The sequence below is a fragment of the Zalophus californianus genome, chromosome 9 (genome assembly GCF_009762305.2).
Source record: "Zalophus californianus isolate mZalCal1 chromosome 9, mZalCal1.pri.v2, whole genome shotgun sequence".
Classification (NCBI taxonomy): Eukaryota; Metazoa; Chordata; class Mammalia; order Carnivora; family Otariidae; genus Zalophus; species Zalophus californianus.
Window position 1 is genome coordinate 120,282,935 of NC_045603.1, and position 15,672 is coordinate 120,298,606.

At 38.0% G+C, this 15,672-nt stretch overlaps 1 protein-coding gene across 15 annotated transcripts in view; it reads right to left on the minus strand.

The window, feature by feature from the left end:
- The window catches only part of MLLT10 (MLLT10 histone lysine methyltransferase DOT1L cofactor), a 217,967-nt gene that overhangs the window by 148,342 nt on the left and 53,953 nt on the right, over window positions 1-15,672 (minus strand). For 14 of the 15 annotated variants that reach the window (XM_027593177.2, XM_027593176.2, XM_027593181.2 and 11 more), the window contains one exon: window positions 11,599-11,653. In XM_027593177.2, coding sequence (XP_027448978.1) covers window positions 11,599-11,653 — 55 coding nt within the window. Of the gene's footprint in view, window positions 1-9,387; window positions 9,435-11,598; window positions 11,654-15,672 lie in introns of all 15 variants that reach the window. The other variant, XM_035729210.1, reaches the window with a different exon arrangement.

The following is a 15,672-nucleotide window of genomic DNA, read 5'->3' on the forward strand; positions in this document are numbered from 1 at the left end:
TAATTTTAATTATTTGTATACTCTTTTTTTCTTAATTTAGCTAACAGTGTGGAATCTAAAAAAAATAAAACAAATGAATAAACAAACAAAAAAGCAGAATCAGATCTATAAATACAGAGAACTAATGGCCGCCAGAGGGAAAGGGGGTGGGGGAATGGATAAAATGGGTAAAAGGAAGTAGGAGATACAGGCTTCCAGTTATGGAATGAATAAGTCACAAGAATAAAGGGTACAGCATAGGGAATATGGTCAGTTATATGGTGACAGATGGTAGCTAACACTTGCAGTGAGCACAGCAGAACTTACAAAGAAGTTGAATCATTATGCTGTACACACTGAAACTAATTTAACATTGTATGTCAACTATACTCAAATAATAAAATAAATGGCACCCGTGCCATAAAAAAAAAAAATCTAGCTAACAGTCAATTTTGGTTTTTTTTTTTCAAAAAACCAACCTTTAATTTCACTGATTTTTTATTCTCTATTCTGTTTATCTGTTTTCTAATCTTTATTTCCTTCCTTCAGTTTGCTTTGTGTTTGTTCTTTTTTATCTAGTTTTTTGAGGAGTTAAATTAAGTTGTTGATTTGAGATCTTTATGTCATATCCAAGAAAAGGACAGAGGGGTATAAGGTACAAAAAGGGAACAAATGTTGTAAGTTTAATTATGGAAGGGAGCCTGGGTGGCGCAGTAAGTTGGGAATCCAACTCTTCATTGTGGCTCGGGTCGTGACCTCAAGGTCCTGAGACTGAGCCCCAAATCTGGTTCCGCACTCAGCACGGAGTCTGCTTCAGATTCTCTCTCCCTCTCCCTCAAATAAATAAATAAATCTTAAAAAAAAAAAAAAGATTAATTGTGGAGGGGTTGGCAGGGGGTAGGTTCACTTAGTTCTGTACACAATTTGTGGAGAGGTAAATCTGCCTTTAACTGAAATGGGCAGGGTAACTAAATGGAATGAGAAAGTGGAGTTCAGATATCCATGCTGGGTTTTTTGCTTCTACTGTGTCTTTTCTTAACTGAAATATAGTTGACGCATAATGTTACATTAGTTTTAGGTGTACAACATAGTGATTCCACAACTCTATATCAAATGTCCACATTACATTTATGTACCTATCACACAAGCAGATGATGTGGCAAACAACTACATATTTATGAATCCAGAGTTAAGAGAAAAGAAAAGGTTGGAGATATAAGTTTCGGTGCTATCAAAGTATACACATGTTATTCAAGCCATAATACTCAATAAGTTCATTCTGGAAGTAAGTGTAGGAGGCCTATACCCCGAAGCACTCTAATATTCAGAGGTTAATGTCTGCAAGACAAGAGTCTGGAAAAATACAAGGGGCAATCAATAAGGTCAAAGGAAAAGAAGAGTGCTATCCCAGCAACAAAATGAAGTAAATGCTCAAGAAAGAATGATTGAAATTGTCAGACGCCTGGGTGGCTCAGTTGGTTAAGCGACTGCCTTCGGCTCAGGTCATGATCCTGGAGTCCCAGGATCGAGTCCCGCATCAGGCTCCTTGCTCAGTGGGGAGTCTGGTTCTCCCTCTGACCCTCCCCCCTCTCATGCTCTATCTCATTCTCTCTCTCAAATAAATAAATAAAATCTTAAAAAAAAAAGAATGATCGAAATTGTCAAATGTTGCTAACGATCAATTATTATGGGACTTGAGAACTGGTTCGGCCACATGGAGATCACTGATTACTTTATCAAGAACAGGCCTTGGTGGCATGGTGGGGAAAAGCCTGACTGGAGTAAACTCAAGAATGAAAGAGATGTGGGGCACCTGTGTGGCTCAGTTGGTCAAGCGACTGCCTTTGGCTCAGGTCATGATCCTGGAGTCCCTGGATCGAGTCCCACATCGGGCTCCCTGCTCGGCAGGGAGTCTGCTTCTCCCTCTGACCCTCCCCCCTCTCATGTGCTCTCTCTCTCTCATTCTCTCTCTCTCTCAAATAAATAAAATCTTAAAAAAAAAGACGAAAAAATAAGAAATGAACTGGAAGAAATAAAATTGTCATTTACACACATTATCATTGTCTGTATAGAAAATACAGAATGCCAATTTCAACAATTTGCATAGAATACAACTAGTTCAGGGCACCTGGGTGGCTCAGTCAGTTAAGCGTCTGCCTTGAGCTCAGGTCATAATCCCAGGGGCCTGGGATAGTGCCCCCCGTCAAACTCCGCACTGAGCTCTGTCCCTTCCCTTGCTCATGCTCTCTCTCTCTCGAATGATTAAAATCTTTTATTTTTTTTTTAAAGAGCATGAGAGGGAGAAGCAGACTCCCCGCTGAGCGGGGAGCCCGATGTGGGACTCGATCCCGGGACTCCAGGATCATGACCTGAGCCGAAGGTAGTCGCTTAACCGACTGAGCCACCCAGGCGCCCTGAAAAAAATCTTTAAAAAAAAAAATACAACTAGTTCTTCTAGGTTTTTCTTTTCATTTTATTTTTAACTCTAATATACAGCTTACTATGCATAGGCCTTGTTCTACACACGTCACATATCTTATTAAACTCTCAAAACCCAATAGAGTATATAATATTAAACACATTTTATGGACTTGGGAGAAAACTGTACCATAAAGAAATGAATACAATTCTAAAATTTTATATGTAAGAATGATGTTCCAAGACTATTCAGGTTCTATCTGAAGAATAATAAAGGGGCTCTTACCTTCCCAGACTTGAGAGCTTATTATAAAGTTGACTTTCACCACAACAGCCACAGTGAGCATGTTAAAAAACTTGCTTTAATCAAGTCATCTCTCAGTTCAAATCACCCCAATGGTGTAGCAACTTATCCTATGTAACACCAAGTTATTACAGTGATCTTGCAAATCCTACAGGACCTATGTCCACACCATCCTCCAATCCATTAATCTCAGGTCTCTTCAAATGTCATTTCTTCAGTGGAGTCTTCCCCAATCACTTTACTTAAAATTTCAAAAGCACATTTCAGATTTCGCTCTGCATCCTCTTCTTCATTTTTCTCCATAATACATGGCATACTGTACATTTTATTTACCTATTTCATTTATTATCCAACTTCCCTCTCCAAATGTAAGTAAACCTGAAAGGGCATGGATTTTTGGTCTGTTTTGTTCACTGCTATCTAGAACACTGCCTGCAGCACATAGGAGGCAACACAATAAATATATTGTTCAAAGAATGTCAATTTTCCATAAGCTAATCTACAAATTTAAGAAAAGCATCATCAAAATACCAAAGGGATTTTTAAAAAATTAAATAGCCTGATAATATCATCAGTGATGTCTTGTGGATTTTTTGTACTCCCGGATATGACAAGATGAGCAGTAGACTTAACCTCTATGGTACTTTTTCCCAAAAGCCATCAACCAAGCTAATTATGAGAAAATACCAGGCGAACCCAGATTGGGGGTGGGGGGGGTACTGAACATGTACTCAAAACTGCTTAAATAGCCTGATAATATCATCAGTGATGTCTTGTGGATTTTTTGTACTCCCGGATATGACAATATGAGCAGTAGACTTAACCTCTATGGTACTTTTTCCCAAAAGCCATCAACCCAAGCTAATTATGAGAAAATACCAGGCAAACCCAGATTGGGGGGGTTACTGAACTGTACTCAAGCCTGCTAAGGCAATGAAAAACAAGAAAAGACTGAGAAATTCTTACAAACAGAGGAGACATAGAGACATGGCAATTAAATGTAAAAGAACATTAAGGGGGAAAAAATGGTAAAATTAAAAAAAAGACAACCAACCACCTGGTAGGAAAAACTCCAGGAATTCATACTACAAAGGACTAATTTCCATAATACACCAACAGCTCCTACACAACAATCCAAATATGTACCTTGAGGAATTCACCAAGAGAAAACGGAGGTAAGAATATGAAGGAATACTTCACATAAAGGAAATACAAATTAGCTTTTAAGCATATGAAAAGTTGATAAACTTCTCTCACAATAACAGAAATACAAATTAAAGCTATATTGACATAATTTTTATCTACCAGATTGACAAATATAAAAAGATCCTTAATAATGATGGATGGAAAGGGTTAAGAGCTAGACTCAGAATCCCTCCTTCAGGCTCTGGAGGAAAATATGGTAGTTTAACTTCTTGTAACACCAACTCTGAAGATTGATGACAGTATTGTAGGGTGTGCCATGTCCTAATAACTTATCTGAGCGTGCTCTTTATTTTAGGCTGTTGTTAGCCTGTGGTACTTGGTTGTCAGGAGTATGTACAACTTACATAATTTATGGTCCACAGCTACATTAAAATAGAATAGCCAGCCACTTACAAATACAGTCTATATGACTAGTAGACTTTTTTTTAAGATTTTATTTATTTATTTGACAGAGAGAGACACAGTGAGAGAGGGAACACAAGCAGGGGGAGTGGGAGAGGGAGAAGCAGGCTTCCCGTGGAGCAGGGAGCCCGATGCGGGGCTCAATCCCAGGACCCCAGGATCATGACCCGAGCCAAAGGCAGAAGCTTAACGACTGAGCCACCCAGGCACCCCAAGTAGTAGGCATTTTTAAGCTGAGGGTAACCAAATCTGGTGGCTTCCCCATGCTAATGTGACCTGCATTCACATTAGCTTCTTGTCAACCTTAAAACCAAAACAATGACAACATTAAGTCTTGCATCAGAGTTTGGAAGTCTCTGTATTATTTCAATTGTATATACTTTTCCTTTATTGGTGTTGGATAAGCCAATTACGACGTGAGTTTGATGAATAAAACAAAACTGAAACCCACTCAGATGGTTGTATAACTGCTGAGGTAAGTATGATAAGAACAGGTTCTTCTCACGTATTGTGAATAAAGTGTGAATTACTACAATCTCAACAGAGGAGGATTTGGCAAAATCCACTGAAATTAGAGGTGTTCATACCCTCCGACCCAGCAATTCCACTTGTAGGAATTTTTGCTAATCACCCAGTATCGATGATTACATTGTATACGGTTATGCAGTCTCTGTAGTACTTTGTTAAATAAAAAAAAAAAAAAAAAAAAAAAATGGGGGGTGCCTGGGTGGCTCAGTTAGTTAAGTGTCTGACTCTTGATTTTGGCTCAGGTCATGACACCAAGCCCTGAGTTGGGCTCCCCACTGGCCTCCCTCTGCCCCTCACCCACATGTGTACTCTCTCTCTTTAAAAAAGAAAAAAAAAGGAGGCAGAACAGAGAAGCCAACTTGAAAAGAAGTGTTGGTGAGAATGAAAAGGAATTGGATCTTTCATACATTGCTTGTGGGAATGTAAAAACGGTGCAGCCACTATGAAAAAGTTTGGTGGTTCCTCAGAAAGTTAAACACAGAATCACTATCTGACCCCATCAATGCCACTCCTAGTATATGTCCCCCCAAACTGAAAAGAGATAAAGATAAAACAGATACTTGTACAACCAAGTTCATAGCAGCACTATTCACAACAATCAAAAGGTAGAAACAACACAAATGTCCAAAAAGTGAAAGGACCAACATAATGTAAACAATCTCTCACACACACACACACACACACACACACACACACACACACACGAGTTATTATTCAGCTATAAAGAGGACTGAAGTACTAATACAGGCTGCAACACTGATGAACCTGAAAAACATTATGCCAAGATAGAAGAGAGACTCAAAAGGTTATACACTGTGTGATTATTATAGTTATGTAAAATGTACAGAATAAGTAAATCCATAAAGACAAAAAGCAGATTGGTGCTTGCCAAGGGCTAGGGAAGGAAGGGTAGAAGGTAGAATGTACAGTTTCTGCTTATGAAAGCATACTTTCTTTTAAGGTGATAAAAATGTTTTGGAAACTGACAAAGGTGGTCGTTGCACAACACTGTGAAAGTAGTAAATGTCACTAAACTGTATAAATTAAGTTGGTTAATGTTATGCTATACGAATTTTACCTGAATTTTAAGAAAAAAGAATAAAATATCCTGTCCTTCCTTCACAAACTGCACTTCAGGGTAATGAAATAGCTGACAAGGAATCGGTTCTCTGTATAGAAATATTCCTGCTCCTAATGACAGAATTTCACAATTTAATCAACCTCTATTGAATAAAATAATGGTCCAGATACCGGTCAGCAGCTGCTAATATCACAAAAAAAGAGGATAACCAAATATCACATGCCTCATAAAGGAAATATACAACACTATGAAGTATTTTTTTTATTTGTTTATTTGACAGAGAGAGACACAGCGAGAGAGGGAACACAAGCAGGGGGAGTGGGAGAGGGAGAAGCAGACTCCCCGCGGAGCAGGAAGCCCGATGCAGGGCTCCATCCCAGGACCCTGGGATCATGACCCGAGCCAGCTTAACGACTGAATATGATCAACCCACAATAAACTGAATATGATCAAGCCTCTGAATATATCTAATTACTAATGTACAGAATATATGGAACAAAGTAACATGTTCACACACACACACACCCATCTGAGAAGCAATCAATAAAATGTACTGTGGGAAACTATACAGGGCAAATGTCCCAGGTTTTTCCATAAGTAAAGTGACAAGGGAATGGAGGGGAGAGGGTACAAAGAGACCTAAGAGACATATTAAGCAATTACAATGTATGCACCTTATACATCCAGCTTATGGACCTTATTTAGACATTGATGCATTCAAATACAAAAAGAAAGCATGTAGGGAGACAATGAGGAAAATTTGAACAATGACTGAACAGTTGATGGCTTTAAGAAATTCCTGTCCATTTTTTTTATGTGTGATAATATATCGTGTATTTTTAAAATATCCACGTTAGTGATACTCACAAAATTCAAAATAATCAGAATGGCATAGGAAAGGTTTAGATGAAACAAGACTAGCCATCACTTGATCACTGTTGAAGCTAGGTACCCGGGGATTCTCTCTACTTTTATGTATGCTCAAAGTTTCCCATAATAAAATAGGTATATTTTTTAAAACATACCCGCAAAATTTTACCACTTAATATCTCTGATGTCCATGCCCTCATTTTTACCCTCCTACTACTGCTGTCTTCAACCTTCCCCTCATCAATCTCTCTCTTAAACTTACTGCAATAAAGCAGAGTCTGATCTTTGTACGGTTTAGATTCTAAAGCAAAAAATTAGCATAATCAAAACCGTTTTTGAAAAATCCCTTAAGATTCCAATTTTGAATATATAACCCTGTCAGATTTTGTAAGTTCTTCTCATTTTTCTGTCAGTTAGTATCTATCAATGGCCTCAATTCATTCTGAAATTTCTTCAAGAATGTTAAGTATCAAATAATCTAATTAAAAATGGGCAAAAGACATGGACAGATATTCCTCCAAAGAAGACATACAGATGGCCAATAGACGCATGAAAAGATGATCAACATCACTTATCATCAGGGAAATACAAATCAAAACCACAATGACATATCACCTCACACATGTCAGAATGGCTAAAATAAAAAACACAAGAAACAACAAGTGTTGGCGAGGATGTGAAAAAAAAGGAACTCTTGTGCACTGTTAGTGAAAATGCAAACTGGTGCAGCCACTGTGGAAAACAGTACAGAGGTTCCACAAAAAATTAGAAACAGAACTGCCATATGATCCAGTAATCACACTACTGGATTACAAAAAATACTAATTTGAAAAGATATATGCACCCCTATATTTACTGCAACATTATTTATAATAGCCAACTTATGGAAGCTGCCCAAGTGTCCACCAGTAGATGAATGGATAAAGATGTGGGGGCACCTGCTGGCTTGGTCAGAAAAGCATGCAACTCTTGATCTTGGGGTCATGAGTTCAAGCCTCACACTGGGTGTAGAGATTACTTAAAATAAGTAAACTTAAAAAATATATATTACACACACGCACGCACACACACACAGAGGAATACCATTCAGCCATTAAAAGGAATGAAAGCTTGACACTTGCAAAAACATGTATGGATCCAGAGTTAATCTAATGCTTAGTAAAATAAGTAAGTTGGAAAAAAACAAATACCATATTATTTCATTCATATTTGGAATTTAAGAAAAAACAAATGAACAAAGAAAAAAAGAGACAAACCAAAAAACAGACTCTTTAAGTATAGAGCACAAACTGATGGTAGGGTCGGTGTGAACTAGGTGAAGGGGATGAAGAGTAACACTTATCTTGATGAGAACTGAGTAATATATAGAATTGCTGAAATCACTATATTGTATACCTGAAGCTAATGTAATAGTGAATGTTAACTATACCAGAATTAAAATTTTTTTTAGTTTTAAAAAAACAAAAGAATGTAAAGTAACATCACCACCTCTTGCCTGACCCCCTCAATAATGTATTTCACATCTTTGTCAGTGATGGTTGGGGAAAACCCTACAATAATTCACAGGGATTTCCATATAGGTTTGCCTAGAACGTAGGCTCAGTGAGTAAAATGGCAAACTGAATTACCTCTACAAATTATTTTTTTCTTATCTCCTCCCACCCCCACCCCCCAGGCTATATAGGTGATTTCAAGTATGTTAAATGCACTTATGATCCAGCTCTAGTTCTTTTTTTATAGCTTGTCTGGTCTCAGATCCTTCCAATCCATTCACCACAATGCTGTCAGAGAGTAACCTTTCTAAAACAGAAATCTCATGTTATTCCTCAGCTTCAGTGGCTCCCCACAATCAACAGGATCAAGTCCTTAATACAGAAAAGGGGAGGGGTGAGGGGAGGGGGAGAAGGAAGGGACAGGAAGATGAGTAGGGGAGAGGGGAAGGAATGACAACTTTGCCTATATCATTAGTTGCACCTCTCAGAAGGCCTGCTATTCAAACTTTACAGTCTAATTCCAAATCATTTTCAATTCTTTGATATATTTGTGTCTTTTATTATTTGCGTCTCCTTCTGCCTATAATACACCAACCCCACTTTTCACACACCAAACTATGTTAAGCTTGTTAAATATCTACTTACCTTTAACAACTGAGAACTACATACAGCAGATGAGATTGAGAAAATTAGAAGCTGCATTGAGAAACTCCTCATCCTATTGCCAAGAAAAAAACTAAACTAAAACCTGTTAACATATTTCCCAGCATGAAAAAGGGGTGTTAGATATTAAAGAATAGTTATTATAAAAAAAAAAAAGAATAGCCATTATCAATATTGTACCATCAGGTACATTATGGGGTTTTGTTAACTACTCCAGAAATATAATTAGCATTCTGATAGGAAAATGCATTCCAGGTCCCAAAATAATTTACAAATCAATTTTGGAACACAGATTAGTTGAATGTTTTAAATACACATCAAATTTAGACTCTAATAAAGATGGCATTTCAAATCAGTGAAGAAAAGATGAACTGTTCAATAAATGGTGATGGGACAAATGATAGCATTTTAGCATCTAGGGAAAAATAAAGTTGGATCCATACCTCACACTGTATTACCTGGATACATTCCAAATGTATCAAAGATTAAACTGTAAAAAAAAAAAAAAAGAAACCATAAAAATACTAGAGGAAAATGTGAAAGAATTCCTTTATTAACTTTGGAGTAGGGAAGGCCTTTCTAACTAATGGTTCAAAATACAGAATCCATGAAAGACAAGATTAATCAATTCACCTAAATAAAAAAATCAAAGACTTCTGCATGGTAAAAAGCCCCATAAGCAAAGACTAAACAACTGGGCAAAAAAAACTAGCCCAATTCATATCACAAAAGCCTAATGAATGAATGAGAGGCACCTATGAAAGCTCCAACAAATGAAAAAGAAAATGATCAACAACCAAAGAGAGAAAACATATTAACAGGCCAGAAAGAGAAAAATACAAATTGCTTTTAAAAATATAAGATGCTCAGCTTCACTCATAGTAATAGAAATGCAAAATAACTGCTCTGAGATACCAATTATCACCTACTGGATTACCAATGGATATGGAGAATAAGTTTTTCATTTACTGTACTAGAAACATAAATTCGTACAACCGCCGAGGAAAACAATTTGGGAATATCTATCAAATTAACTATAAACTTTGACCCAATAGTTCCACCCCTGGGATTAATAATCCTACAGATGTATGTACGTATGACATGTATACAAGCATTAGTCATAAAAGCAGAAGACAGAAAGTCTATCCACAGGTGACTACATAAAAAAGAGAGCTTTATACTGGTAATAAATTGTTCAGTAGAAAAATTAAGATGCAAAAGAGTATGTATATTCACCCATCTGTATAAATATTAGAAGAAAATATTACTTTATTCATATGTATTTGTATATAGGAAGAAAACTCTAGAAGGATATGCAAATAAGTAATAACAGCAATTATATCACCAGCAGGAAAGTTGTTGAGAAACTAGGCAGATGGTGAACAGGAATAGGAGCAAGCGTTTCTCTAATATTTTTAAAATTTTGTACAATGTGACTACATAACATCACCTGAACATTAAATTTGTATATAAATAAACTTATGTAGAGCTAGGCAAAAACACTCTATTTTTCCCTTTATTTACTCATGTCATTCCTCTATTCTACGCCAAAAATGTTTTAGAGGTGGCTGCCCAAAATGGAAGAGTGTACTAACAGGAGTTATAACCTCTACTTTTATGAGTTTCTTCATCAGTTTATTTTCACAGTATGCCACAGTTTGATAAATTCATGTCTACGTATTTAAGAGTGGTACAGAGCTATAAAGAAAAACGATTTCTCAGAGGGAGGTAACTAAAAATGGAGATGTAAATGAAAAATACAAATTGGGGTCCTCAGGAAAGCACACCAAAATTTAAAGACAGAAGTCAGCATTTCTCTATATTCAAGCAACAAAAGTCCTCAGGGTGTTAAAATTAACATTCACTAGAAATATCATCTGGGGATGCCTGGGTGGCTCAGTCATTAAGCGTCTGTCTTTGGCTCAGGTCATGATCCCAGGGTCCTGGGATCGAGCCCCACATCGGGCTCCCTGCTCCGCGGGAAGCCTGCTTCTCCCTCTCCTACTCCCTCTGCTTGTGTTCCCTCTCTCGCTGTGTCTCTCTCTCTCAAATAAATAAATAAAATCTTTAAAAAAAAAAAAACAAACTTGTCCAGCAATACACAAAAGAGAGGGGGAAAAGACTCTAAAACATCAGAGTTTAGCTCTAACAACAGAAAAAGTAGCTTATTTTTCCAAAAATAATTTCTAATACGAGAGAATTATACCCATTAAAAAAGTCAAGATTTTAATTAGAAGTATGTGGACCATTCTACATTAAAAAAACAATGCTTAGGGGTACCCGGATGGCTCAGTCCATTAAAAGTCTGACTCTTGATTTCAGCTCACTTTCAAGATCTCAGGGTCATGAGATCAAGCCCAGATTCGGACTCTGTGCTGGGTGTGGAGCCCTCTCCCTCTCTTTTTCCCTCTCTCTTTCCCACTGCACCCTCCCACTCACACTCTCTCAAAAAAAAAAGCTTAAAAGTTTATCCATAAATTATGTAGCAAAAAAGATTTATAAATTACATCCATTACTATTAAAAATATTTGAGTTACTATTAAAAATATTTGAGTGGTAAACATTTGATATTATAATATGAACTACCAGATATTTTTAAATACTCCTCCACTCCAGTTTTCAATAAAAAATTTTTTAAAGATCTCTGTACTTACCCCCATTATCTGTTCTTTTTAAAGCTCCATCCTTATGAGGACACAGTTCACATCTCTATTTTTAAAAAAAAGAAAGAAAAGAAATTTTTCAGATTACCAAAGTATAACATCTTCCCTATAACCTCAAAACTATTAAAATGTGGGAACCGGGGCACCTGGGTGGTTCAGTCAGTTAAGCGGCTACCTTTGGCTCAGGTCATGATCCCAGGGTCCTGGGATGGGGTCCCGCATCAGGCTCCCTACTCAGCGTGGAGTCCGCTTCTCCCTCTCCCTCTGCCCATTCCCGCTACTCGTGCTTGCTCTCTCACAAAAATCAGTAAATAGAGTAAGTTTCAATGACATTGTCTCACTATTCAGAATATGCTCCTGGAGGTCACACCTGAGTATTTATTATTTGTACCCTACCTTGCTGCTCTCCAAAGAGGTTTTGCAGCATATAATAAAGTAATATAAACAAATTATGAAGGAAAATGAGAAGAAAATTAACATAAAATAGTGAATAAGTAATGAAACATAAGCCATTAGATCCTATATTCATCTTCCAGTATTTCACTCTCCTGATTTTCCTCTAACCTCTTTGGCAACACATTTCTGATCACCATGTCTAACCTTTAAATGAGGTAGTTCCTCAGGGCTCCGGCTTAACATGCGTTCTCATTTCATGTCCAACACTAGTCAATCTCATATCTTCCATACATCTGTTACCAACTAAATTACAAGTCAGTCAGTGACTCTCAAATTTTACCTCCTATTAAGCTTTGTCCTTGGATCCATACATAAAACTTCGTACAATTGCAATGGCACTTTAAGCACTATCCAAAATCTATAGCAACACTTGCTCTTCCTGCAGTATTCTCTATCGTTTTTAAGTTTAATTTTTTTTAGTAATCTCAACACCAAATATGGGGCTTGAACTCACGACGCCACAATCAAGAATCACATGCTCTTTTAGGGACCTGGGTGGCTCAGATGGTTTAAGTGTCTGCCTTCGGCTCAGGTCATGATCCTGGGGTCCTAGGATCAAGACTCAGATCGGGCTCCCAGCTCAGCAGGGAGTCTGCTTCTCCCTCTCCCTCTGCCCCTGCTCATGCTCTCTCTCTCCGTATCTGTCTCAAATGAATAAATAAAATCTTTTAAAAAAAAAAAATCACATGCTCTTTTGACAGACAGCCAAATGCCCCTTCCCTATCTTTTTAAGGATACTCTCAACCACATATTGCCCATACAAGACACCTAGACATCATCTTTTGACAGCTTCACCCTATTCGCTCATATTTAATCAAACAGTGTATTTTGCCCATTCATCCTCCTGAGTACTGGTGAGATCTGACTACCTCTCTCCATCTACACTATTAGCCAACTGCAAGCCAACATCAACTTTCATAAGGACCACTTCAGGGACCCCCACTCAATACTCTCCCCATACTTACTCTTACCTATACCACCAATCTAGAGTGAACTTCAAAAATGCAGGTTCAAGTATATCACTATGCCACTTAATAAACATTTTAATGGTTTCCCTACATGATCTAGCCCCTACTTACCTCCACAACCCTCTCTTTTCAACATCTCACTGTCTAGGCAATACTGCCTTTTCTTCTTTCACTTTTGTTTTGTTTTAAATAAACTCTATGTCCAACATGGGGCTCGAACTCAGGATCAAGAGTCTCATACTCTACTGACTGAGCCATCCAGGTGCCCCTCTTCTTTCGGTTCTATAAATACTCCAAAGTTCATTCTTGCTTCACAGCCCTTAAGTGTGTTGTTTTTACTCTCTACCTGTAATGCCTGTCCTACACCCTAACCCTCTTTCACAGCTGGGTAGCTTCTATTCAACCCACAAATTCTTGCTTAAAGTCACTTCCTCAAAGATTTCCCTGATTCCCTCCATTAGATTAGGTGCCATATTACAAATTGCCTACACTTCCTTCTTGTCATATACTGCAATCACAATTAACTATGCAATTGTGTTTATCTCCTCTGCTAGAGTATAAGCTCCATTTCATGGCTGTAGCCCTAGTATCTATCCATCTCCAGACATGGTAACTCAAAAACTATATGATGAATGGACAGAAGAAGCAAAAACACAAGCACACTTGCAAAACGCAGGCAATAATTTGGTTCTAAGAGATACAGCAACTTCTCTTACAGAAAGAAACACTATTAGTTGAGTGATTTAGGTTGTGGGAAAGAAAGAGTTGCTTTTAGAAGAATAACTAAATCTAATTTAAAAACTACATAGAACCAGAGATAATTACTCCTTGGGATGACTGGGTGTGAGAATGATTGTTTAGGGGGCGCCTGGGTGACTCAGTCGGTTAAGCGTCTGCCTTTGGCTCAGGTCATGATCCCAGCGTCCTGCGACGGACTCCCTGCTCCGTAGGGAGTCTGTTTCTCCCTCTGCCCCTCCTCCCATTCGTTCTCTCAGTCTCTCCCTCTCTCTCTCAAATAGATAAAATCTTTAAAAAAAAAAAAAAAAAGAATAATTGTTCAGCAATCAGGGAAGAAAATATTTAGATTAGACCCTTAAACCTTACTGATCACTAATCCAAATTCAAAATGTTTAAAAAACAATTCCTTTTCTTTATTTTTTTAAAGATTTTATTTATTTAGAGAGAGCAAGCAAGTGAGCTGGGGTTGGGGGGAAGGACAGAGGGAGATGGAGAGAGAGAATTTCAAGCAGATGCCCCCCTGAGCCCAACTCAGGTCTCAATCTCACAACCCTGAGATCATGACCTGAGTCAAAATCAAGAGTAGGACACTTAACCAACTGAGCCACCCAGGCACCTCATGAAAAACAATTTCAATATAAGAGCTAGAAACATTTTAATTAGTCACATCGAAGGAATTAAACATGTCTAGGGGCGCCCGGGTGGCTCAGTTGGTTAGGCATTCGACTCTTGGTTTCGGCTTAGGTCATGATTTTGGGCTCCTGAGATCGAGCCCCACGTTGGGTTCTGTGCTCAGTGCAGAGCCTGCTTGTCCCTCTCCACCTGCTCCTCCCTGCACTCTCTCTCTTTTAAATAAATAATCTTTTTTTAAAAATGTCTATAAAGGGGTGCCTGGGTGGCTCAGTCAGTTAAGCGGCTGCCTCTGCTCAAGTCATGATCCTGGGCTCCTGGGATCAAGTCCCGCATTGGGCTCCCTGCTCAGCGGGGAGTCTGCTTCTCCCTCTGCCTCTCTCCCCAGCTTGTGCTCTTCCTTTCTCAAATAAATAGGTAAAATCCTTTAAAAAAAAAAAAAAGATAATTCCTAACATTCTAAGTGCAGTGAACATTAATTTTCATATACTGTTGATGGCACTATAATCCAATTCTTTTGGAGAGCAATTTAACAACATGATTCAAAAAAAATACTAATTCAATTACTTCATTTCTGGAGAGCCAAAGGAAATAATATGATAGAAATAGCACTTATTAAATACTGTGTGTCATTTTTACACATTTATATACTTTAATTTCAAGACATGAAAATATATGTATACAAACATATATGGCTGTTTATAGCTATAAAAATTGTATAGGGGCACCTGGGTGGCTCAGTGAGTTAAAAATTAACTCCTGGTTTTGGCTCAGGTCACGATCTTATGGTTGTGAGATCAAGCCCTGTGTTAGGCTCCATGCTCAGCACTGAGTCTGCTTAAGATTCTCTCCCTCTCTCTCTCTGCCCCTCTCTCTACTCACGCATGCTCTCTCTTTCTCTCTCACAAAAATAAATAATTAAATAAAATCTTTAAAAATTGTATAAAAAAGTTGGGGTGCCTGGGCAGCTCAGTCAGTTAAGCATCTGCCTTCAGCTCAGGTCCTGATTCTGGGATCAGGCTCCCTGGTCAGTGGGAAGTCGGCTTCTCCCTTTCCCTCTGCCCATCCCCTCTGCTCGTGGTCTCTCTATCAAATAAATAAAATCTTTAAAAAAAAATTGTATAAAAAGTCTAACTGTATAACAATGAGAGAAATAATGGTATATTCACATAGAAATAAACTCTAAAATACACAAAACAGGGGCGCCTGGGTGGCTTAGTCATTAAGCGGCTGCCTTCAGCTCAGGTCGTGATCCTAGGGTCCTGGGATCAAG